Genomic DNA, 26126 nt, shown 5'->3' with positions numbered 1-26126 from the left:
CACCGGCCATGAGTCTCTCCGAGCTTGCGTTGCTGCGATACAGCAATATCAGACGATTTCTACCGGTGTCTCTCGGTAATGTCTGGCAGGGTGATGGTCATTAGACAGCCACAACTGTCTTCTGCACCATGGAGATGACCCATCTACTGGTTCGATTTGCCATCAGGTCTATGGAGTTGCTCTCAAAAGGCCTGAGAACAAAATGAAAGGACAAGAAGAAAGGCCAAAACTAAATGACATAACTTCCAACTGTGTACCTACTGTGCAACTATGTAATTCTACATGAGCCTATCATATATGGAGTTGTGATAGTCAAAGCCTTTATTGTGAAGCACATATGGTTATTGGCTATCATTCATATATGGTGCACAATGAAACTCTACATGAGCCTATCATATATGAGTTGTGATAGTCAAAGCCTTTATTGTGAAGCACATATGGTTATTGGCTATCATTCATATATGGTGTACAATGAAACTCTACATGAGCCTATCATATATGAGTTGTGATAGTCAAAGCCTTTATTGTGAAGCACATATGGTTATTGGCTATCATTCATATATGGTGTACAATGAAACTCTACATGAGCCTATCATATATGAGTTGTGATAGTCAAAGCCTTTATTGTGAAGCACATATGGTTATTGGCTATCATTCATATATGGTGTACAATGAAACTCTACATGAACATATCATATATGAGTCCTCATTGCAAAAGCCTTTACTGTGAAGCACATATGGTTATTGGCTATCATTCATATATGGTGTACAATGAAACTCTACATGAGCCTATCATATATGAGTTGTGATAGTCAAAGCCTTTATTGTGAAGCACATATGGTTATTGGCTATCATTCATATATGGTGTACAATGAAACTCTACATGAACATATCATATATGAGTCCTCATTGCAAAAGCCTTTACTGTGAAGCACATATGGTTATTGGCTATCATTCATATATGGTGTACAATGAAACTCTACATGAACATATCATATATGAGTCCTCATTGCAAAAGCCTTTACTGTGAAGCACATATGGTTATTGGCTATCGTTCACATATGGTGTACAATGAAACTCTACATGAGCATATCATATATGAGTCCTCATTGCAAAAGCCTTTACTGTGAAGCACATATGGTTATCAGCTACTTTTCACATATGGTGATGTAAACTCTACATATATACCATGCGCAGTGGCAGATCTTTGTATTTCTGCTCTTCACACAGCTTCATCCGACTCTAAGATATCCTGTCACTATTTTACATTGGAGGAGGCTAAGGTTGGAGGATTATAGATTGAGGACGATGGCAGACCCCAGCGCCTCACCCGAAATCTCTGAAGTGCCTGAAGAGGAGAGAACTAGTGGTCAATCAGCAAACATATTGGAAATCGACGAGCTGAATCTGACACTGTTGTCCAGTGCACCCAGGAAAACCTCTAACATGCAGGAAAAGAAAAGGACCAGCGCTGAATCTGAAAATATCCCTGACACAAAAAGGCTGAGAGTGATATCAAGACCCATCCCACCATCCACAGATGATGACCAGTTGGGTGAGTCCTGTGCACAGGGAGTGGACCAACCCAGCTCCATTCTATCAGCAGTCATCTTAAGGGATGTGGCGCTAGAGAATAGCAAAACCCTTCTGACAGAGTTTGAAAAGTGTCATGACGTTGCGGATTTTCTACATGCTGATATTCGCATCCCAATTCACTCTACTACTGTCTCTGATCCCCACTGCCTCAACTACAAATTTGATTTGGATGGGATAATGATTCAGATGAAACAAATGCTGGGCATCCTGGCGAACATTTTCTATATAAATTTTCCACATTCGGATTATGTGCACTTGACACAGCAATACAACTACTTAAAAAAGCATGTGCCCCTTTCCAAGTGCACAGCAAAGGGCCTCCGTGCACTTAAAAATTCAGTTGGCCACAAATTGGGCCATGTGGAGGGGGGGTACATCCTCACACTGTGTGCTGTCCCCACCAGTCTACAGAGGCCAGATGCCAGATTGGAAGATCCTAATCTGTATGGTCAGTTGGCTGCAGAACTGTTGAAGTCTGTGACTGTTGAGTTCCAAAAACTGCTTAATTCCCTGCCACTGGAAGAGATGTGTCGCCCCACTATTCAAAAACAGGGAGCAACAAACATGGGCAGTTTCAGAGTCCTGAGGCAGGATCAAATGTTTATTCTCAAGCTATTGGATGAGGCTGTGGAGAGGGTAAACTCCTGTACCTTTCTCAAAGTAGTTGCCACCCTCGGGCAGTTTGGCCAGCGAGACGGAGATGGGGTGGATCTGACAGACGTGGTCAACCCAGACTGTGTGGACTCTGTTTCCTACCATCTGGCTGTTAAAATAACGGCAGCAGAGAAAGACACGCACCTTTTCTTTTCACGCTTTGGTCTGCAGGACATTACCGGTGTGAGAGGATCCTTGTTTTCAACACTGGGAATGCACGAGGCCTGCAATTTTCAATCAAACTTAGACACTTTATCTATGGATCTGAGCCAAGACATTACCAACACATTGTCCCCAAGTGGCTTGATTACATTTGTACAGCTGTACGCGGATACCCCACATTTTCACTACCGCCAGCCCTTTAAGCACCCGGTCAGCGGGGCTTTGGTAACCTGCAGGTTAAGCCATCCCAACCACCAGCCTGCAGTCATCTCCAGGGCAACCAAATACATAACGCACATGCAGGATTTAAACCATCGGCTGGTTTGCCAGGTAGGCTGCCGGATAGAGCAGGTTGTGAGGTTTGAGAGTGGTGAAATTCCTGTTGATGTGAAGGCAGGTAAATATTTCAACATGGATGCTCTAACTACACTCCTATCTTGTCATGCTCTCTTGATCCCTTTTGCGGACTTAAAGGATGGCCTGGGCCTGCTTTCAACAGTACGGAGTGTTGTCGACTACCTCATTGGCACCCTCAGAGAGTCATTCAGATGCAGTGAGGGTGTAGGCAGGTACGACCCTACTTGGCGGGCTTTCCAGGCAGAGCTGGCTCTAGAGGAACTTTTCTTTGGCCATCCGCTGTCAGCCCTGGACAATGTATGGAGTGCCAGCTTAGGGACATGCAGTCTGAGAGAGAGAAGTAACACACATCAGAGAGGATTTCTTGGACTTGCTCCTCACAACAGTGCTAGTCTTGAGGAGTCACCACCACCCCTCCATCACTGGACCAGGGATGCCCTCCAAACAAAACGGATTGAGAGGATATGGGCATTCTGCCAGTGTCTCGATGCTGGGCCGCCAGTGATAGGGGCTGCACTCCTAAAGGTACTCTTGGGGGACTTATACAAGCGGAACGAGCAGCTTCCGTGGGCCGCACTAAAATCTGACCAACCCCCTGGCAGGTTGGTCGGTGCCCTGGACATGAAGACTCTCTCCCGTGAACTCGCGACGAAAAACAGCTTCCCTGCACCCAACACATTTAAAAGAGCCCGTGAGCTGGTAGAAGACAGAGGGCAGGATGTGGCAAACTGCCTAGAACAGGGCTTTGTGGCAGAGGCTATTACATATTTCCCATCCTTCAAGTTCGTGGACACGAGAGGGACAAGGAGGATAAACTGGAATTTCAAAGACTGGGTCTATGTTCAACAAGATGGCTGCGTTTCACAACTGTCAGTGGTAGCCTCCAACACCCTCAAGGTGTTGACTGAAATTGAACGCCGCTCACTTTGTTTTTCCAGGAACCTAGAACTATACAGGGCGCACGGGATGCCGTGGATGGCAAAGTCCTTGGAAAGACTTCCACAGGCAATGGCGGGGACTTCTACACACCTCAACACCTTGACATTCATATCATGCTTGGCAATAATCCAAAATGGGGGATTTGTGGACTTTGTGAACCTCAAACAGTTACTCAATGACATGAGTCTTGGCGGGGTGTCCCAGAAAAATCTCCAGGATTATCAGATTTTGGGGAGATTCATAAATCCCAAGGTGAAAAATGTCACAACATGGAACCTCCACCCAACAATCCCATACAGGATACAACAGACAAGGTATCCCATCCCAAGTCTACAACCAACAGCCCAGGCAGTTGAGGACATTGCCCAACCAGACGATGATGTGCAGGCTGTTGAAGACCAGGATGATGCCAGACCGGTAGTGACGTCACCTGCCATGTGCCTACCTGCAAACCATAAACGGCACTGGACAAAACCTGAGGATTTGTGCATCAATACAAGTCCATCAAAAACACATGTTCAGGCCTTTCAGCTTTATCTTAAGACATGCTCTGAAAAGAGGATTCCTTCAAGAAGCTTTGAAGCGTTTAGACGAAGAAGGCAGCGTCTGATGTCCTCATAAAACATTCATGTGCTGTATTGGGTGTAGCATAGATGTTGGCTTATGTGTGGTCTGATTTGTGTTTGGGGAGTTCTTATGGGGAAAAAAAAACCCTCACATGCACTCATGTAATCTGTCCCAATCTGATTTGAAACAGATTTCAAATCACCTCTGTAATTGTAAAATACAGTGTGGATATACGAAAATATGGAAGAATAAGCTGGAGCTTTGATGTAAAATGTTGGTGTGAAGAGCATAGAGAAAGCTTAAAACAATTTTCCCTAAAAGCTATTTTTTAAAATAAGCGTTCAATTAGTGTTCAATACTTGTTTTCCCCACTGTATAAAGTTGTTGTTAAAAAAATAAATTGTAGGCTGAAGCTTGTGTGTATATTTGGTGAGTTCTTGGGGAGAAAAAAAATCATTTGGGTAAGGCATATCTCATTTGGACTTTGTCTGTTCAGCCTGTAGCAAATAAATAAACAAATATAAAAAAAAAATAATAATAAAATAAAATCCTAAAAACCGTATTGATATTAGTCAGGGGGGCAAAACTGATATTGTAACTTATGCAGACACCTCAGGGTACAAGCAGACAACCTATCCAGTATTAATATTTGACACCTAAACATGTGTTGTAGTCAGTTTAGAAAATGATTTTTTGTCCATTTTATCACTGTGATGTTAAAGGTGGTAAAAACTGTACTATACTAGATCAACAAAATCGCATATGATTGCCTTGCAAGAGTACATAAAGAAGTGCTCACAATATAACTTCAAGAGGCTTTAATGCATTCAAATGTCAAAGGCAGCGTATGATGACCCCCCCCCCAAAAAAACCCTTGAGCCACATGTTTAATTTTTAAAAATAATTGTTCATAATTGTAGGTTGTTCAATACTTATTTTTCCCACTGAATAAACTTGTTGTTAAAAAGAATATATTGTAGGCTCAGGCTTGTGTGTATATTTGGTGAGTTATTGGGGAGAAAAAAACAAATACAAACAAAAACAAAAATTATATATCTTAGCAGAATTTCACTACCAGTTCACCAATATTGCCACAGGGTGGCAGTCTTGCACTATATGACATATGCTGCATGAGCAATTCCTATACGTGGGCCTCTCTCTCTACTCTGGGACCCTAAGCAGCAGAGCTGACATAGAACAGGCTCCATATATGAAGATGCCTGTTTGAGAGGGAGACATTCACACCTGAGCGGGTTGTGTGACTCAGAGTTATTCGTCATACATAGCATTTAACGTTCAAAAGAAACTTTCGCCCTTGTGGTTTTAATTCGGACAATTTACTTAATGTCAAACGCAGATGTTTTATCGGTTCACCAATTTCGTGTCAGGCTGCAGTCTTGCACTATGTGTCATAGGCACGAGCAAAGCCCTTATGTGGGCCTGTAATCTTTGGGAGGCAAAATGGAGGCACCACACTCTGATGGAGTAACACCCTCCATGGTTACACAAAACTTGTTCACACTAATCATCAACCAGCAGTCACGCTCTTAAATAAATAGAAGTTGACAAAAGATTTGTGTGTGTGTGTGTGTGCGTGTGTGTGTGTGTGTGTATGTGTGTTGGTAACACTTTAGAAGAGTGGATGCTTTTAACACATTAATAACACTTTAGTCCTTTATAATGCAATACTATCTAGCTGTATGTCCTATATACAAGTCCAGGTATTAATACAGACTAGAAGATGTCTAACATCTCATTCTCAGACAGAAACGACTGGAGTTACTGAAAGCCAACTTTTTCTATCCAAACCGAAGAACTTTGTTTTGAACTTTTGTCTTTATTTACTTACAAATAAATAGAAACAGAAATAAGTAAATAAAAAATAAAGGTCAACTTTCTGTACAAAAAAGTCAATAAAAAATAAAATACACATTCATCGGCACATATCAACATAATATACAAATAATAAAAATAAGATATAAGACAACTTACATACGAGTGGGATGTAAAGTACAAAAGGTAATACTGAAAATTAATTGTGCAAGATGCAGATTGTGTAGGAGAAGTGGGTGAATGGTGATGATGAGGAGGAGGAGCAGGTGGATGAGGACCGATCAGTCTGGATTTCAAAGGCCATCCCACTGTTCAAAATTGATGATTTCAAGACGGGGCTAAAAAAAAAACAAAGACAGAGGACATGTGAAAGTTGCTCTGGTGAAACTAAAATGGCATTCACAAGGCCTGAACAGTCAAAAGAACATCTTTTCAGAGACCCCCCACCCCAACACTCAACCACATGCACACGCACACACACATGCCACTATGTAAAGCAAAATGTAAAGCGCTGTATAAAATCAAGTTATTATTAATAAAATTATTCATTTTCTGATTAGCAGTTACCCTGAAAGTGTTCACATCCGGTGTTTGCTGGGATATGTGTTTCACCGTCTAAAATAAAAGCCAGCAGGGCATCTACCACCTCTGACAAATCACACTGCTGACAGGAAACACCAAAGATTAATTGTAGAAATTGGTCTGGTGAGTTATATGAAGTTCATTCAGAAGTGAAAAGAATAATTATGGTCCTCTCATGTCAAAACATTTACAATTATTGTTGTTAAGGGTTGGGGTTAGGGGATAGAGGGTTTTAGCCAGAAGTGCCAGGGGGTGCACTTGGTTTTTGGCGAATAGCTTTGTCTGTGGTGGTCGCAGAGTCATGAGACCCACATGCTCCCCCACTAATTCCATGATGGGCTTTCCAACGGCACCAGCCATGAGTCTCTCTGAGCTTGCGTTGCTGAGATACGCTCTGTACGCTCTCTGGGCCTCATATATGGGTGCAGCCTTAGCGAAAATTCACTCTGGCTGAGCATAGAGGGTTTTAGTCAGAAGTGGCAGCAGGGGGTGCACTTGGTGGAGGTGGTTTGGGTTAGGGGTAGTTAGGGTTAGAGGTGGTTAGGGTTAGGGCAAGGGGTGGGAGTGGTTAGGGTTAGGTAAAGGTTAGGGTTAGGGATATGATAGAGGGTTAGGATTAGGGTTAGGGTTAGGGTTAGGGGGTTAGGGTTAGGGTTAGGGGTTAGGGTTAGGGTAGGGTTAGGGTTAGGGGGTTGGGGGGGGGTTAGGGTTAGGGTTAGGGATTAGGGTTAGGGTTAGGGGTTAGGGTTAGGGGTTAGGGGGGGTTAGGGTTAGGGGGGTTAGGGGTTAGGGTTAGGGTTAGGGGGTTAGGGTTAGGGTTAGGGGGGTTAGGGTTAGGGGTTAGGGTTAGGGTTAGGGTTAGGGTTAGGGTTAGGGTTAGGGTTAGGGTTAGGGTTAGGGGTTAGGGTTAGGGTTAGGGTTAGGGTTAGGGTTAGGGTTAGGGGTTAGGGTTAGGGTTAGGGTTAGGGGTTAGGGTTAGGGTTAGGGTTAGGGGTTAGGGTTAGGGTTAGGGTTAGGGTTAGGGTTAGGGTTAGGGTTAGGGTTAGGGTTAGGGTTAGGGGGTTAGGGTTAGGGGGTTAGGGTTAGGGGTTAGGGTTAGGGTTAGGGTTAGGGGTTAGGGTTAGGGTTAGGGTTAGGGTTAGGGTTAGGGTTAGGGTTAGGGGTTAGGGTTAGGGTTAGGGGTTAGGGTTAGGGTTAGGGTTAGGGTTAGGGTTAGGGTTAGGGTTAGGGTTAGGGTTAGGGTTAGGGGTTAGGGTTAGGGTTAGGGTTAGGATAGAGGGTTTTAGCCAGAAGTGCCAGGGGGTGCACTTGGTTTTTGGCGAATAGCTTTGTCTGTGGTGGTCGCAGAGTCACGAGACCCACATGCTCCCCCACTAATTCTATGATGGGCTTTCCAACGGTGCCAGCCCCATGTCTCTACGAGCTAGCGTCAGCGAGCTACAGTGATATGGAGGGGGGGTGCAGTTGTATTTGGCCCAATAACTTTGTCTGTGGTGGTCGCAGAGTCATGAGACCCACATGCTCCCCCACTAATTCCACGATGGGCTTTCCAACGGCACCAGCCACGAGTCTCTCTGAGCTTGCGTTAGGGTTATGGTTAGGGTTAGGGTTAGGGTTAGAGATAGAGGGTGCAGTTGTATTTGGCCCAATAACTTTGTCTGTGGTGGTCGCAGAGTCACGAGACCCACATGCTCCCCCACTAATTCTATGATGGGCTTTCCAACGGTGCCAGCCCCATGTCTCTACGAGCTAGCGTCAGCGAGCTACAGTGATATGGAGGGGGGTGCAGTTGTATTTGGCCCAGTAACTTTGTCTGTGGTGGTCGCAGAGTCATGAGACCCACATGCTCCCCCACTAATTCCACGATGGGCTTTCCAACGGCACCAGCCACGAGTCTCTCTGAGCTTGCGTTAGGGTTATGGTTAGGGTTAGGGTTAGGGTTAGAGATAGAGGGTGCAGTTGTATTTGGCCCAATAACTTTGTCTGTGGTGGTCGCAGAGTCATGAGACCCACATGCCCCCCCACTAATTCCATGATGGGCTTTCCAACGCCGCCAGCCGCACCTCTCTATGAGCTTGCATTGCTGAGATACGCTCTCTGGGCCTCATATATGGGTGCGGCCTTAGCGAAAATTCACTCTGACTGAGGATGATGATGATGATGATGACTAATTCTACGATGGGCTTTCCAACTTGCGTTGCTTAGATACACTGTGTACGCTCTCTGGGTGTCATATTTTATATACTTGAGTTATAGTATAGTTATAGCACTTTCCGACACCCAAAGTCTTTTTCCCTAATTGTAACGCAACAAAAAGGTTGCAAAAAAGTTGAAAAAGTGCCGTAAACTAATTCACCAGAAAATGGCGACTATAGACCATTCTTTTGTAGGTGAGGAAAATTGCAAAATGACTTGTCAGCAAGGCCAACTGCTGTACTTTATGCCGTAGTGCCATACTTAGAGTTGTGAGTGAAATAATATGGCCACATTATACATTCCCAAACATTTCTGAGAATATCTGATAGTGAAAAGGAGGGGGAGAGTGCTTGATCTGTACTTTTGTCTCAGAAGACAAAGGCAAAGGGAGAAGATGCAGAAAGAGGGATCATCAGCTGCTGATTTACAATAATAACAACTGTTTTCGTGCCTGGACTGGATACTGCCAATGTTCCTGACCTTACAGGACAATGCTCAAAGCTTTCCATACTGTGTCCTGTTAGCAAACTTTTCCCACATGTTAATTGATTTCAGACAAAATTTATGTCTAAAACACTTTTCTTGTGGTAGTGATTTTCATATGTGATAGCCATGGTAGTGGATTCCACATGCGATAGTTGTGGTCTGTGCACGGCTCCATTGCCGAGACACAGCCGTGGGCAACCCCTGGAATCACATATGAATCCACTGGCAATAGCCAAGTCCCATGGCTTGGAGTTCAGCTGGGCCACCTTGTGGGAGTGCCGGGCACAGCACTCCCTAATAATACACAAGATAAATAATAATAATAGTAATACTAATAACAACAACAACAAAACAACAATAATAATAATAATAATAATAATAATAAAGGGAATTTATTGTCCAAATCCAAGGGCTTTATTATGAACTACTGTTTTTATTGTTTATTTGCAGTTAATGTTTCCATCACAACAGATGATACAGGAAAAGAAAAATGGTAAAATGCTATGATATGGATTATGGGTGCATGAATATGAGAGAAAGAGAGGGAGAGAGAGAGAGATTTGCACATGTGTTGCACGGTAGCAGATTTGCACATGTGTTGCACTGTAGCAGATTTGCACATGTGTTTTTCAGGTAGCACATATAAGCACCAACCACCTCATAATTTGTCACTTCACTGCAGTCATTGCAAGTAGTTGCATCAACTGTTGAAGGCTTGCGTAGTGGATTATTTTGAATTTTTATACACGATGGCAGAACAACCAGAGGAAACCATCTCTGAGAACCTTACACTCCAAAACCCTCAAACTGATGATGACGGGGAAACCAGCATTTGTTCTCTCAGCAAGGAGGATATGGACGAGGTGGACCGTTCCAAAGCCAAAGCTGCATTTTCTGAATACAAGAAAATGAGACTGACACCAATTAAACAACCCAGTGTACCACGGCCACAAACCTCAACAATGGATGATGAAGACTCGGTTGATCCTGGAACAAAAGCTCTAAATCAAAAACTTGATGCGGTGAAGAAAATCCGACTGACACCAATTAAAAAGCCCAGAAGCCTTCTACCAAGCCCCAGCCCACCACCCTCTTCAAGCGCAGATGACCAGATGGATGTGGACAGTGGGCATGATGTAGTGCCACCCAGCTCCACTCTTTCATGCTCAGCCAGCATCAGCGACCCTCTGTCTCCACCACCCCAGACCCCAGCGAGAACTGATGAAAATGTAAGGGGTGCGGGTTCGGTTGAAAGCGCTGGAAAGCATTGGAGGCAAGAAGAGAAAGCCTTCATTGACCAAGATCCAACAAAATCGCATATGATTGCCTTTCAAGAGTACATTAAAAAGTGCTCACAAAATAATATACCTTCAAGAGGCTTTAATGCATTCAAACGCCAAAGGCAGCGTATGATGCCCCCCCCACCCCAAAAAGAAAACCCTTGATCCACATGTTTAATTTTTAAAAATATTTGTTCATAAATCTTTTCATTGTTCATAATTGTAGGTTGTTCAATACTTAATTTTCCCACTGAATAAACTTGTTGTTAAAAAGAATATATTGTAGGCTCAGACTTGTGTGTATATTTGGTGAGTTATTGGGGAGAAAAAAACAAATACAAACAAAAACAAAAATTATATATCTTAGCAGAATTTCACTACCAGTTCACCAATATTGCCACAGGGTGGCAGTCTTGCACTATATGACATATGCTGCATGAGAAATTCCTATACGTGGGCCTCTCTCTCTACTCTGGGACCCTAAGCAGCAGAGCTGACATAGAACAGGCTCCATATATGAAGATGCCTGTTTGAGAGGGAGACATTCACACCTGAGTGGGTTGTGTGTCATACATAGCATTTAACGTTCAAAAGAAACTTTCGCCCTTGTGGTTTTAATTCGGACAATTTACTTAATGTCAAACGCAGATGTTTTATCGGTTCACCAATTTCGTGTCAGGCTGCAGTCTTGCGCTATGTGTCATAGGCACGAGCAAAGCCCTTATGTGGGCCTGTAATCTTTGGGAGGCAAAATGGAGGCACCACACTCTGATGGAGTAACACCCTCCATGGTTACACAAAACTTGTTCACACTAATCATCAACCAGCAGTCACGCTCTTAAATAAATAGAAGTTGACAAAAGATTTGTGTGTGTGTGTGTGTGTTGGTAACACTTCAGAAGAGTGGATGCTTTTAACGCATTAATAACACTTTAGTCCTTTATAATGCAATACTATCTAGCTGTATGTCCTATATACAAGTCCAGGTATTAATACAGACTAGAAGATGTCTAACATCTCATTCTCAGACAGAAACGGCTGGAGTTACTGGAAGACAACCTTTTCTATCCAAACCGAAGAACTTTGTTTTGAACTTGTGTCTTTATTTACTTACAAATAAATAGAAACAGAAATAAGTAAATAAAAAATAAAGGTAAACTTTCTGTACAAAAAAGCCAATAGAAAATACAATACACACGCATCGGCACATATCAACATAATATACAAATAATAAAAATAAGATATAAGACAATGTGCATACGAGTGGGATGTAAAGTGCAAAAAGTAATACTGAAAATTAATTGTGCAAGATGCAGATTGTGTAGAAGTGGGTGAATGGTGATGATGAGGAGGAGGAGCAGGTGGATGAGATCAGTCTTGATTTCAAAGGCCATCCCACTGTTCAAAATTGATGGTTTCAAGACGGGGCTAAAAAAAACAGAAACACAGAGGACATGTGAAAGTTGCTCTGGTGAAACTAAAATGGCATTCACAAGGCCTGAACAGTCAAAAGAACATCTTTTCAGAGACCCCCACACACACACAAACACTCAAACACATGTGTACGCACACACACATGCCACCATGCAAAGCAAAATGACCTTAGGTAAAGCGCTGTATAAAATCAAGTTATTATTAATAAAATTATTCATTTTCTGTTACCCTGAAAGTGTTCACATCCGGTGTTTGCTGGAATATGTGTTTCACCATCTAAAAGAGAAGCCAGCAGGGCATCTATCTCCTCTGACAAATCACACTGCTGACAGGAAACACCAAAGATTAATTGTACAAATTGGTCTGGGTGAGTTATATGAAGTTCATTCAGAAGTGAAAAGAATAATTATGGTCCTCTCATGTCAAAACGTTTACAATTATTGTTGTTAAAGTCAGTAACAAGGAGCGGATTCACAGGCCTGGAGACAACGCAGACTGCGCAGGGACAATGCACAGTTAGTTGGTTACTACATTGATATTAACCTCTTGTGTTTGCTGGGATGTAAACAGTTCTTCAGCAGGGATGGCAATGAGATCCTGGCTGATATCTGCCAATGCTGTGAGATTCGTGGCCAGATTTGCATCTGGGGCTACATCAAACTCACTCTGCAGACAGGAAACACAGAGAATACATTGGTGAATAACATGGCATTCCTAACTCTGGAAGATTTGTGGCCTGTCTCCCAGACTACAGACAGAATTTGTGCAGCACCAAATTACAATACAGTTGTCTCCTGGCAGTATACAGTCATTAATAAAGAGAAATGTTCAGGAAAAGTACAGTTAGTACTTACCGTTGAGAGATTTTCCTGGCCTGTGTGGCCCACAGAGGATGAAGAGCTGTGATTGAGGACAAGAGTGTTACGGTCATGTTCAGCACTGATAAGAAAAGCTTCAATCAATGACTGTAGCTGGGTTGTAATGTATTATATACATTTAAAAAAGAAAAAGGAGAAAAGAAAAACCAAAAACACACACACCAAAAAAAACAAAAAAACAAACAAAAAAAAAAACATGAAAACGTAGAAAAGTGAAGTTAAAAATGAAGAATCTGTGGTGGGTGTTCCAGAGTATGAAAGCTTGGTGGGAAACTCAGTTAATTGACCTGGTGGATTGGATACTCCTGGGTCTCTTGGATACTCCTGACTCGTGCCTGACTGCACGGGTGGGGGAAAGACTTTCCAGGGAGGATGGTGCAGCGCTGGTAGTAGTTTTTCACCAAAGATCGCAGTTGGTCTGCAGTGATCCTCTCCACAATCTTCCTGGCCCTGTTGAACTGCTCCCTCTCCTTTACCGAGCGGGTTTCCTTCGATATACTAATGGGATAGAGTAGGTCAGCAGGCAGCCAACGGCGCCTCGTTAGGAAAAAAAAACTTAAGGGGTGGAGAACAAAATGGAGTGGGGCTTTTTGAGGTCCTGAGTTGCACTGTGTCAGTGTTGTGCAAGTCAGAGCCTTGCATAGCCAAAGTGATGTAAAAATATCTGTTAAATGCCTGCATCAAGTACCCCCAGAAGAGCTCAGAGTAATATAGTTGTGTTGACTGGTGTTCTACATGTGTGTTGATTGGCGTCCATGTGTCTGCCGCCAATTCCGTGTCTCAGTGATGCCATTCAATCTCAGGGGGTTCTTAAAGCCATTTTAGTCCCCAATGTGTTCAAAAATGTGTCCTGTTTTTGTTTTTTATTTTATTTATTTTATAATCATTTGACATAAACAATACAGTCATAATCCAAAATGTTTTCACAAAACAATTTCACAGTGATCATTAACCAGTATTCATGTTTTCAGATATATACAAGTTGACAAAAGAAGTGAGTGTGTGTGTGTGTGTGTGTGTGTGTGTGTCTCTTACATTTCATCCCTTTTCCTCTTCAACCTGAAGATGGGTGAGTGTTTTCCAGTGAGGAGTGCTTGGCATTCTCTTGTCCAGTGCGCAAATACTTTACCGTGACTAAAAAACAAACAAAGACACAAAAAGAACAAAACAAAACATGTTTTATGCTTACGGAAGGCAGTGAGGCAAGAAACATGCACCACACACACATGAATTTAGTTTATTTTCACCTGTCTAGGCCATGGTTCTCGAGGAGCAACAGGCACCACCATCTGCGCAACACTGGCATATCGTGCTGAAATAGTAGTTTGGTTCAGCGGCTCAGTTTAGCTCTGCATTACATTGAAATGTATGTTACGTGAAATCTGTGTAGCTATTTACTTACCACGGAATAATCAAATTGACCATCCAAGACCAAGTAGAGGGCAGACTGAAGAAAGAAAGAAAATAGCATTAGCTTCCGATTGACATTTGTAAGCCTGTAATTGTAAATAACCCCAATGATAACTGCATGGGGTAAACCTGTAGCAAGAAAAACAAGCAAATGAACAAACAAACAGCACAGCAGAACTTTATGACTTACCATCAGCATGAAAATGCCACAGTCGTTTCCGAAGGGCTGCTTTGGAAAGCCCTGCAAGGACACGGCATCATGAATACTTTCATCAGTGTGGCTAAGGTAAACTGTGCTACTTTAGACCGTATGTCAATACCTTCAAGTCCCTGCCCGTCTTTTCCGTCCACTGGCCTTGATAAATGGTCTGGCTTACACTCCTGTCCATTTAGGAGAATAAAGTGTTAATGACAAGTCAACGAATCAGTTCACCCGGTGATGCCAATTGCAGCATTTAAATCAGGCCAAATGGCATACTACATTTACAGAGCCCGGAGAGACATTTTTTCTGCAAAGAAAAGGTTTACTTGTGTCACTACATTGTACACTCACATTTAGTCATCATTTAGTGATATGTAAAATGAATGCACAAACTATTCAACATTTATCAATGCAAAAAAATCAACACAGTAACAGGGACAAGTCCAGTGGTCAAGGGAACGTTGCTTAAGAGACCTAAAAAGGGTCACTGGGCCGCAACCTAAAACAAGCGTAAAGATCATAGGAACTTGACCAAATTAAATCAGATCTACAGTATCATGACAAATCAATGGCCAACCTTAGGACTGGCAGGTATCCTCCAAATCCTGACTTGGACGCCGACAGCAATGGGTCGAGTAAGTACATTTCTTTGCGTGCTACGTTCATAACCTATGGAAGACAGCTTTTGCTTTCAGTGAAAAGCCATACACCAAGGCATTTGCAGTTTCTTTTAACCTTACAAGCACGTCTTTGGTATTTGTCTACTGGCTCAATTCACTCTTTAAGAGTATGAAATGTAAAATGGTCAGTACTTACACACAGTTGAAAATGCCCCGGTACCCATAGGGGGAAGATGATGGTGTCTTTGCCATGAGCGTTGGCCTTAAAAGACAGTACAGGCAAAGTAAATATATTAGTCATGATGCATTATGTAAGTCTTCAGATAAAACAAACTAGTGGACATACTTACATTTAGATGAGCCGTAGACCTGTTCTTCTGTTGCAACCAAGTAGGACACACATACAGATCTTCAACATATATGTTCTTCCCCTGAAACAGCAGACCGATAATGACTTGCAACACAAATGTACATACACACTGGATACGGTATCAAGTATCCACAAAACAAGCTTGATCATTCACACGCTACCTTGGAAAAAGCAATCTGTTGTATAAGCTCCAAGCAGGCATTCCCAATCTGTAAAGGTAAAAAATGGTCATGAAATATGCAGACCTAAAAACTGTACAACTATAGTATACCTCGAATGCAGTAATTAACTTACCGTTGAGTCCATTTCTTTTCTCAGGCCTAGCGTCCAGAAATCCGCTCTGGTTAGACAGGCTTTAGATGTCCGAACAATTAACTCGTTCGCAGGCCTACTAGTATCTAGAACATAGTTCAGCTGCAATACAAACAGCAATTTATGTAAGTTTCATGGATCACCTACAACAACAACAACACACACGCACAAAAGAAACAAAGTAACAAAAAATCATACCACTTCTTCTTGAGTTGGATGGACGGACCATGCCCAAGATGACCGCCGTGGTTCAATGAAAGCAGGACTGGTCGTGAACGAACAGTTTTCTCCACAAACGTCAAAAAGCGAAGCGTCTGCCGTGGAGTGTGCCGGGTCATTGACGACAAAAAACCCCTTGCTCTTCATCCGCTCAATAATTGCACGGCAGGGATCTGGGCTCTTTATCAAAGCAGCAATCTCACTGTACTCCCATGTCCTGGCCACCTTTGTCCAGTCTTTTTGGGACTGCTTGGCTTTGATGAGCTGTTGCTTTTGTACTTCATCTGTCTGTTTTTTCATGCAGGCCTTTTTGAGGTGTGTGGATAAATTTTCGTAAGGCTTCCTGCATATTAGGCAGTAGACAATTCGGCGGTCAGGTCTGTCCCTAGCATAAACACATAAATGAGAAAAGAGTCATGAGATCACTGGGGTGTGCAATCCATTGAGACTTGTTATTAAGGAATCTGCTTATTTAAGTAATAAGCACGGAGGATTTTCTAATTCTTACATTTTATGCCACTTCAACAGCTGTCGATTACGCCAAGGAACACTGCGTTTCAAGGGTTACCTAGAAATAAAAATGAAAAATGAAGGAAATATTATTACACTGTTACAAGCCATGTTCTCAAAGAAAGAGGTGACTTTAGTCTCTCTCTCTCTCTCTCTCTCTCTCTCTGTGTGTGTGTGTGTGTGTGTGTGTGTGTCTCTCTCTCTCGCCCGCTGTGTTTGCCACTGTCCCCACACCCCCTCTCCCAGCTCAAAGCCACAAAATTGTGTCTCAGTGTGTGTGTGTCCCTTTTCCACCCCCACCCCCCACAACAATCTCCACTCACAGAAAGTTAGCAAGGATAGGGAACTTGATGATTATATTACACAATGTCTCCAATGCTGGAAAATGCACGTCTATGTTTAGTTTACTGTCTTCAGAGCCTTATCTCTACAAAACTGCATTTTGTCATTTACTGTGTGGTCAGAGGAAATATATATTGCAAAAAACCCGAACTTCACGGAAACGTCAACATTGATGCCAAAAACACACTTTAAACTTATGTTAGGCGTGCTTTCTGGAAGCTGTGGATAAAACAAGAACATTTTCTCCAAACACTTGAAGAAATGACCCCACATATATGACTTGTTCCAAATACTTCTAACGTAGCCTAGTTGAACCCAAAGACTTCGGACACGGGCCAGTCATTTCAAAATACTCAAAGCAACCGTAAACATTACTGCACTGTGAGTGACAAACTCTATCATACAACAAGTCAAGTTTCCCTCGGCTTACCTTTTGCTGATTCCTTTGAGTTTTTATGAATAACGAACAAATTACACCGCTGACTACCTGATGATCCTCCGCTGAATTCTGAAGTGCCGTCTCTTTGCGCCGCTCTCTGTTTAAGAGGCGAGGGGTGGGGATTTTGACCTCATGCTGCTAGGTGAAAACCGTGCACTCAAATGATAGAGTAGCCTACAAGACTGCCACCCTGTGGTGAAATTGGTGAACTGATAGAACATCTGTATTTTGAAATCAAGTAAATTGTCCGAATTTAAGTCACAAGAATTTAATTATTATTATAATTATTATAATTAATTAATTATTAGAAGTACTAGTAGAAGTATGAGCAATGCCCTAGACCATATGTGTCAAACTCAAGGCCCGCGGGCCACATCCGGCCCGGCGTGCAATTATATCCGGAGAGATCATTTTATATTACTGTCATTAGTGGCCCGGCGATACGAAGCACTGATAACACAATAAACTACAGATCCCATAATGCAGCGCTTCAGTTGCCTTGCCGAACGCTTCCCGTGTTAAACAAGTTTTTAAACAATTAAATGCGCACTTTGCTGATAAACTGAGCGCACTGCGCATTGAGTTCGCACGGCGCTTTGGTGACTTCGAAGCACAATAAAACAATTTCGAGTTGCTTCGCAACCCATTTGCCGTCGACGTGGAAACTGCACCTGTGCAGATTCAGATGGAGCAGTTTGAGCTGCAGTGTAATGGGACACTAAAGGCAAAGTACGACACTGCAGGGCCCGCAATGTTTATTCACTCCATTCCCGCAGCAATGCCCCAGCTCCGTCTACATGCGGCTCGAACCTTGTGCATGTTTGGTAGCACATATCTGTGTGAGAAGCTCTTCTCAATGATGAAGACTAACAAAACAGCACACAGGAGTCGTCTCACTGATAAGCACCTGCAGTCCATCCTGAGAATCTCCACAACACAGGACCTCACACCAAACATAAAAGAACTTGTTGCCAAAAAAAGATGCCAAGCATCCAGCTCTGACAAAATGACATAAAAGCAAAGAAATTCAAATGTTTTGATTTGTTGTTTTAACGTTTACTTAAAGCACAAGCACTGTCACAATTTTGATTTATTTTTTCAGGTGTTTTTTGCAGCATGTTCATATTTCTAACAATTTCAATTTTGACAGGATATATTTTTATGGAGAGCAAAATATTTTAAGTTATTTAAAGTTTAAGTTTATTTATTCCAGAATAATATTCCTGTCTGTTTTTATTCATATTTATGTTCATATTCATATTATGTCTAAAACATTTAGTTTTAGTATGGTCAATAAATGTTTATCCTGTTCGGCCCACAACCTAAACTGTGTTTTGAATTTTGGCCCCCTGTGCAACTGAGTTTGACACCCCTGCCCTAGACTCTGTGTCATTTCTGAGCCTGCGCTTTGCAGAATTTCACTACCAGTTAACCAATGTTGCCACAGGGTGGCAGTCTTGCGCTATAAGGCATATATGCTGCACGAGCAGAGCTGGCAGGCACCATATATGAAGATGCCTGTTTCAGAGGGAGACATTCAAACAAACACCTCCCCCACCCCAGACCAACTGCAGTCCCCACCACAGACCTGGCTTTTTAACGCATTAATAACACTTTAAGCAAATGGCTGCCTGGGTGCTGCACGCTACACAAGCATCACAGCTCAGCCAGTGACAATGAGTTAACAAGTGGACAATTTAAGCAAACAAGCAAATATTCTCTTGATACAAAATGACACCTCCCTGCTCCTGTTGTATGCACTAGAGAGTAGTATGGGTTTTCAGAACCAGTAATTGTTTAAATAAGCACGCAATAAAATGTAGGACATTTAAACTTTGGACTTTATTTGAATATAAATCAACATACAACATTTGAGGTGCTTAAAAGCTGGATAGAGGACGAAGATCCAGCACGGCAACGTCATAAGAAACGTAAGAAAAATGTTTACTATGAGAAATGTCACTCATTCATCTAACCAGTCCAAGTCAATCCCTTCACCTCTGAAGGATGTCTTCTTTACGCCATAATCCCACAAGAGTTCGTCATTGCATTTGATGTCCTGTGATGCCAGGAACAGTATGGTGTCTCTGCAACCATCAGGGAATTTCAACTGGAAATGTACCGGCTTGACATTGGATTTCTTCCTAGAGTGATTCATCCTCCTCCCAAATGTGTCTTTGAGAGGGTGACATTCACAAGGGAAGGTCTGTGCATCGATACAAAGACTGGCACCATCTCTGGTCTTGAAAAAAAAAAGATAGCACATGACTCCACTCTTCAGTTCAGCAAGTAATTTAGTTCCTTCAGACGCCGGGATTACTCGCCCATGGTAATCACAAACAACATCTCCTTTGGTGAATGGCATGGTGGCAATTACACCTACACAGAACAGACTAGAATAATTACGGCCATGTCCTCAAAAAACTTTGACACTCTGTTTTCATTTGTCATGTCTGTTGTTTGCTCGCCTTTTCCCTTGTCTCCACCAAAGTTCTTGATCTGAAGCCCTTTCCATTTTTGCTCTGCGACTGCCTGTATGATTTTCTCATCCTTTTCAAGGAGTGCCTTCTGTTCTGATACCCAAGCCCGATGAATATCTTCAAAGACTGGGAGGTTTGTGTCCCACTTTTCTTTATTGACGATGAGATGGACTTTGTCCCATGTCAGTGGACGCCTGCCAATATGAGCTGAGGGAGATTTTTCAGTTGGTGTCAGTTAACAAATCACAAACAATGAAAAGCAGCACATCTTCTCTTACAGAGTATCTACAACATTCTTTATTGTTTTCAAATACATGACAGATGCTTACCGAGTATATAATTTAAGCGCATCTTACGCTGCTCTCCTCTCCATTTGTCGTAAACGTTGCGGTCTTTATATCCAGCACTTATCCTCATCTTTTTTGTGGGTGGTTCATCGGCAAGCGTAACAGGAAACATTTCAACAAATTTTTCAAACTGGTCTAGGGCTGTTGTTTTCAAAGCTGAGGAAGAAGAGCTATGAGAATAGGTTATTTTCAGGACTGCTGGGTGTACCTCCAAAAGCACTACATTTAAGAATTCACTCATTCACACATACATTTATTTATACAACAAAACATACATACATACAACATATACAACCTTTCACCAGATTCCTGTGCATCTGCACCTCCAGGCCCAGCGCAATAACTGATGTGCTCACAACTGAGAATATGGGAAAAATAAATGTGCATTACATTGGTATAACGCAGACCTTGAAGAAAAATTGTTTGCATACACAATACACACCTCTTACCAGCCGCCTGTGCATCATCAGGAATTGGTTCACTGCTTTGAGTCATCTGCTCACTACTGAGAAAATTGAAAAATCGATATGGTTTACACTGGTGTACATGTCACAGACCTTGAAAGAAAACATAACACTGCAGGACACATACCTCTCACCAGCTGCCTGTGTATCGTCAGGAATCGGCTTACTGCTTTGAGATATCTGCTCACAACTGACAACATGGGAAAATAAATATGCTTTACATCTGTATTCATGACATAGACAGTGAAAAAAATTTAGTACCTGATCCAATTTAAACATCTTCTAGCAGGTGTCTGTGGATCTGTGGGGAGATTGTGCGTGTGGAGAGGGGCAGGGGACAAATGGCATACAGTAAGCAGGACTATGCTTAGATAAGTGCATCTCATAATGGCATCTTTGTGTAGTTTTCTTCACAGGACCCCCGCCTGCGTGAGATCTTCATCAAAACTGATAACCACATTGAAGGCAAAAATTTTGCACATATCATCAAGGTAATATGTGCAATAAAACAAACTGCAAATTTACCAAATTACCAAATTTATATTGGTAAGTTATAAACACAGGTTTTAAAGTTTGAAAGTGTTTGTCTGGGGAAAAAAAAAACACAGGAGATAAGCACTCTCTAGTTCAGGTAGACTAGGCTTGAGGCTTAGAGCAGTTTGCTTGTATGTGTAATGCTCGTGCCCTGCTGATGAGATGTTGTCTCTGCACTACAGGAAGTGATGGCAAACCTGGAGGAGAGCAAATATCAGAACGTCAAGCTGCGCCTGTCCATCTATGGTCGTTCGAGGGACAAGTGGGACAAGCTAGCCAAGTGGGCAGTCAAACATGGGGTCTATTCAGACAACGTCCGCTAGCTGGTTCAGGTGCCCCGCTCCTTGTAAGTTTCAGGGGTTTTTTTTCTTTTTTTCTTTCTTCTCCTTTTCTTCTCTGAATTTATCCCATCTGTGAATTAGAGACACACAGCACAGAATGAACACACACACTAACCCAGAGCAGTGGGCTGCCTGCTTGCAGCGAGGTTAGGTGCTCAAAGGCACCTCAGCCATGGATGTAATCATGAGAGATGTAAGCAATGTTCAACCACTTCTACAGCCCACATTTTTCCTACTGGTCGGAGTTCCGAACAGTCCGAACCGGCCACCCCTCGGTTAGAAGTCCAAAGCCCTAGCCAGTAGGCCACGGCTGCCCCACTGGCTGCCACAATAAGTTATACAAACATTCAGAAACATTATCAACGTAATTTTGCTCATGTCAATTTTTTTTTTTTTTTTTTCTGTTTTGTGTTTTTCTCAATTATTTTAAAATAATAAATAAAAATTCTTTTCCTTAAAAAGGGATTATGTGGGAGAAAAAAATACGTCCTTAAATCAGCATGATATTAATCCATGGCAAAACCAGTCTGACAAGTTTCACTTCTGTCTTCACAGTCATGTGTACCATACCAAGAAACAACTGTCCAACTTTCAGGAGATGTTAGAGAACATCTTCATGCCTCTGTTTGAGGCCACCATCAACCTTGGCAGTCACCCAGAGCTGCACCTTTTCTTACAGCACGTGAGTATTCGGGAACAAAGTGTTAGGAATTGTGATGGTTCTAAGCCATGTTACTGGAGACCATATATCATTACTGTGATTCTTTGTTGTAGGTGGTGGGCTTTGACAGCATAGGTGATGAGTCTAAACCAGAACACATCTTTGACTCAGACAGTCCACTTCCTGTCAACTGGACGGAAGAGGACAACCCTCCTTACTCTTACTACCTCTACGCAGGTATTACACACCTCAACAAGCTGAAACAAAGATCAACCCGCAACACTACGAAGCAGTACAGCTCTGACATATATTCAGTCATTCTGTGGGAAAGGAATAATAGATTAGATTAGATTAGATTCAACTTTATTGTCATTACACATGTATGAATACAGAAATACAGTTTAGTATCTAATCAGAAGTGCAAATAGTAGCAAGTGAAATATATACATTATGTGCAGTATGTACAGTTAAGAACAGATTATGTCCAGATAGGGCAGTGCAAGGTGGGTATAAATTTGCGTAATTTACAAAAGAGCAATATCCATATGCTCTTTACTACCATACGGAAGGGCATATTACACAGCTGTAATATGGATAATAATAGACAGTTTTTTCTAACTGTACTAGGCTAAATGTATTTGTTATGTGATACTATAGAGAAGTTGTGTACTACAACATCATTGTCTATCGCTATATCTATATCTATTACTATCTAAATATCTTTCACTATATAACTCCTCTTCATATAGGAGACGCAACTTCAATACGTTTGTGCTCCAGCCCCACTGTGGGGAGAGAGGCCCATCTCCCATGGGCTCTTGCTGAAAAAGCTAGGAACAATCCTGAAGTAACAATATTTGGCATCAAAGTCTATTACTTTTCCTTCCTTTATTTTAATTCATTTCAATTACATTATATTTATACTGCACCAAATTACAACTGTTACTGTTTTCTTGTGGCGCTTCAGTCAGTAACAAGGAGGAATGTGCAGGTAATGTAGAGTTAGTATTTACCATTGAGAGATTTCCTGGGCTTGTCTGCTCCACATGCGTTGAACAGCTGTGAATGTTATGAAGAGCTGTGAGTGTAATAGTTACGTTCAGCAGTGATAAGAAACGCTGAAAACAATGACTTAGCTGGGTTGTCATATATTATTATGTTAGGGATAACGGCCGCTGAGGTGTCCCAATATAGGGGAATAATGGGTGAGGCAGGGCCACCACCGCCCATGCCTTGATGCAGTTAAGGGCTTTGAATAGCCAAACAGATGTAAAAATAGCCAAAGAGAGCCAAAGTGATGTAAAATTAGGGTGATCTGGAAAATGGACTAAACAGGATAGGCAGGTAATCGATTGCCTGCAGTTAGTACTCCCAGAGAGCCAGTGTTGTATATCAGTGTTGGCTACCATTCCTTATTGGTTATTCCTGTGACATGAAGACTCCCGGAAACCTTGCCAATTCCATGTGTTATAATCAGTGATAGCATTTAATCTCAGAGGGGTTTTTTAAGCCATTTTCATCCTCTAAAATGTGTCCAAAAAAATCTTTTATCATTTGACATACACACTGCTAGCTGATAGATTAATCCTTTGTTAACAGATAGTTTCATCTTGAAATTAACCTAGCTTACCTTTCGCCAAGGTGAAGTGCCTCTTCAACAGCTGTGGCAGGCTCAGTGCTTGGGCTGGACTCCTCACTACTATGTTTGTAAAAAATACATATTAAGGGTTCAGATGCAAAACCCTCTAAGCTCATTTGCGATGTATTTACAGAAATATATTTATAGAATTGAAACCTTATTTAACTTTATTATCAGTCCAAGTCCAAATGGATTGTTTTGGCCTGATCCATTTGTGCTAGATCATAATATTTAAATTGCAGTTTGACAGAGATTATTTGGAAATTATTATTAAAACAACTCAGTGACACTGACCATGGACCTCCCTGGTCGCCAATGACAAAGAACCCCTTGCTTCTCAGCCGGTTGATTAGAGTGCGGCATGGATCTCGTTCATTCAGCAAGGAGACAATCTCCTCATACCTCCAAGTTCTGCCAATTTTAGTCCAGGCTTTTTGGGACTTTTTGGCTTTGATCAATTCTTGTTTGCGATCTGCATCTGTCTTGTTCTTCATGCAGACCCTTTTGAGGTGATTAGGTAAGGTTTCATATGGCTTCTTGCAGATGTGTCACCCTTCCCCCCTTCCCTAACCTCCCCTGGCTGGAAGGTACAGTCAACTGGAGACATTTGTCTAAACACAAAAAATACTCACTTGTCATGCTAGATTAGTGCCAGGTCAAGTTTATTGGGAGCAGTGCACGCTAAACCTTGACCATCACAATGCAGTTCCTGTTTATTCACAGGTTTTGCCGTGTGCAATAAAGTAGGTAAAGTCACTTGCATTTCTACACAGCTTTGAGCTTGGTTATAAGTCTCCAAGGCTAGAATTCCTTGATAGTCATATGTTTACGTTCAGTTGTCTGTCTTCAGAGCTTAATTTCTACAAAGCTACACAAGGCTCACAAGGCACATAGGCCAAACATGTTTTTTGGAAGTTATGGATAAAAAAAACAACAACATTATTTTGTCCGAATATCTAAAAGAACTGACACAAACTAACTGTCCAATAATGAAAACCCAAACAATAAACTTCATAAACTGAATTTAATAACAAATAAACTGAACTGTGAGCGATCAACTTTATCATGCAGAACTGAAGTTTACATCGGCTTACCTCTTTTATCTAAACTCCTTTGAGTGATCTGAAACAAGCAGAATTTCTAGGACTTAGGTGACAGAGGTGGGACGTGACGTAGGACTTTGTTTTGCCAATGAAATTACAAGGTAGACAGAACCAGGAGAGAAATTGTCAAAGTGCAAGGGTGCCACCCTGTGGCGCGATTGGTAAACTGTATTTTTATTGTTTGCTGCCAAAGTTTGCATCACACCAGAGGAAACAGGACAAATGCAGTAAAATGCAGTCAGTGTTTGTTTGTAATCATGACTGACTTGTGCTTGGATAGACATATGGCTCGGGTCTAACACACGCCAGTTATGGTCTTCACAATATCATAGGCTATACTCTACACCTTGTATTTCGAAGTTGCACCACTAGGCCTATATTTAACAGTGGAACATGCTATAGCATGTTGTGGGTACCTGTCTAACATTAAGGGTTGAAATTGAATCAGGTCTGATGAAAATATATTGGATAGTAGGTAGGCCTAGTTATATGTTAAAAAGGAAAGTCATCGTTTTGAGCTTGGTCTTGTCTGCTTTATTAAATCAAAAAATGTCTCTTTGCAGTCAATGATGGCTTCAGTGGACACACCTCCACCCCTCCACCTCCTCCACCCCCTTCGCCTCCACAACCAAACTTGGTAAGAATTATGTTAGTTTCTCCATAACATAATGCTAAAATCCCTGTTAATCAGTCTGGAAAGCTACTGGGTAACTATGTGGATGATTAAAATAGTAGCTGATAAAATGGTCAGCAATATGGTTGTAATAGAAGCAAATGGTAATAGTAACATTAACTCAAAGTCATGTTACCATACAAAACATGTATGATTTGTGCGTATGTGTGTGCGTGCCATTCTTCTAAGGTCAGTGTTGATCAGGTGCAGGGATAGGTTTTAGAGTAAGGGGATAAGATTGCTCTGTAAGATATTTTTTGCTCGCCTACAGGGGACAGAGAAAAGGGACAGGTAAAAGAAGAGGAAGAAGGCGAAGAAAAAGAATTTTAAAAAGAAGAAGTTCAACCCAGTTTTCAAAAAGATATATGAGGAAGAAGAAGACCTCTGACGACACAGTTATTCTAGAATAATTTTAACTTTGTAATAAATTTATGTAATTCTAGCCATCAAGTTTGTTGTTGTTTAATGGACCATTTTACATTTAGCAGATGCTTTT

The 26126-nt window shown here is 41.9% G+C and overlaps 1 protein-coding gene and 1 long non-coding RNA gene across 2 annotated transcripts; one reads left to right on the top strand and one right to left on the bottom strand.

The window, feature by feature from the left end:
• Positions 1-12576: 12576 nt before the first annotated feature.
• Positions 12577-15649, bottom strand: LOC108874544 (uncharacterized). The gene is made up of 11 exons (XM_018663053.2): positions 15547-15649; positions 15393-15458; positions 15154-15245; positions 14695-14755; positions 14565-14615; positions 14367-14411; positions 14212-14276; positions 14000-14098; positions 13252-13462; positions 12941-12986; positions 12577-12752 (listed from the first exon to the last, which is right to left on the bottom strand). Exons 3-11 carry the CDS (start codon positions 15240-15242, stop codon positions 12748-12750), a joined length of 672 nt encoding a protein of 223 aa, XP_018518569.2. The 5' UTR covers positions 15243-15245; positions 15393-15458; positions 15547-15649; the 3' UTR covers positions 12577-12747.
• Positions 15650-21286: 5637 nt separating this feature from the next.
• LOC108874545 (uncharacterized) lies at positions 21287-22452 on the top strand. Its single transcript, XR_001959709.2, has 3 exons — positions 21287-21559; positions 22110-22236; positions 22329-22452. It is a non-coding gene; the product is annotated as an uncharacterized LOC108874545 (long non-coding RNA).
• Positions 22453-26126: the final 3674 nt, after the last annotated feature.

Source organism: Lates calcarifer, unplaced genomic scaffold (assembly GCF_001640805.2).
Source record: "Lates calcarifer isolate ASB-BC8 unplaced genomic scaffold, TLL_Latcal_v3 _unitig_5450_quiver_711, whole genome shotgun sequence".
Taxonomy (NCBI): domain Eukaryota; kingdom Metazoa; phylum Chordata; class Actinopteri; family Centropomidae; genus Lates; species Lates calcarifer.
Note: the sequence above shows the minus strand (reverse complement) of the source record. Positions and strands in the feature narration are given on the sequence as shown.

Excerpts from the sequence above, each read along its gene's own strand:
- LOC108874544 (XM_018663053.2), bottom strand. The coding sequence starts at position 15,242 with ATGAACGTAGCACGCAAAGAAATGTACTTACTCGACCCATTGCTGTCG. Across the intron at positions 14,616-14,694 it reads AGACGGGCAGGGACTTGAAG|GGCTTTCCAAAGCAGCCCTT; the intron begins GTATTGACATAC and ends GTGTCCTTGCAG. Across the intron at positions 14,099-14,211 it reads GAGAACCATGGCCTAGACAG|TCACGGTAAAGTATTTGCGC; the intron begins GTGAAAATAAAC and ends TTTGTTTTTTAG.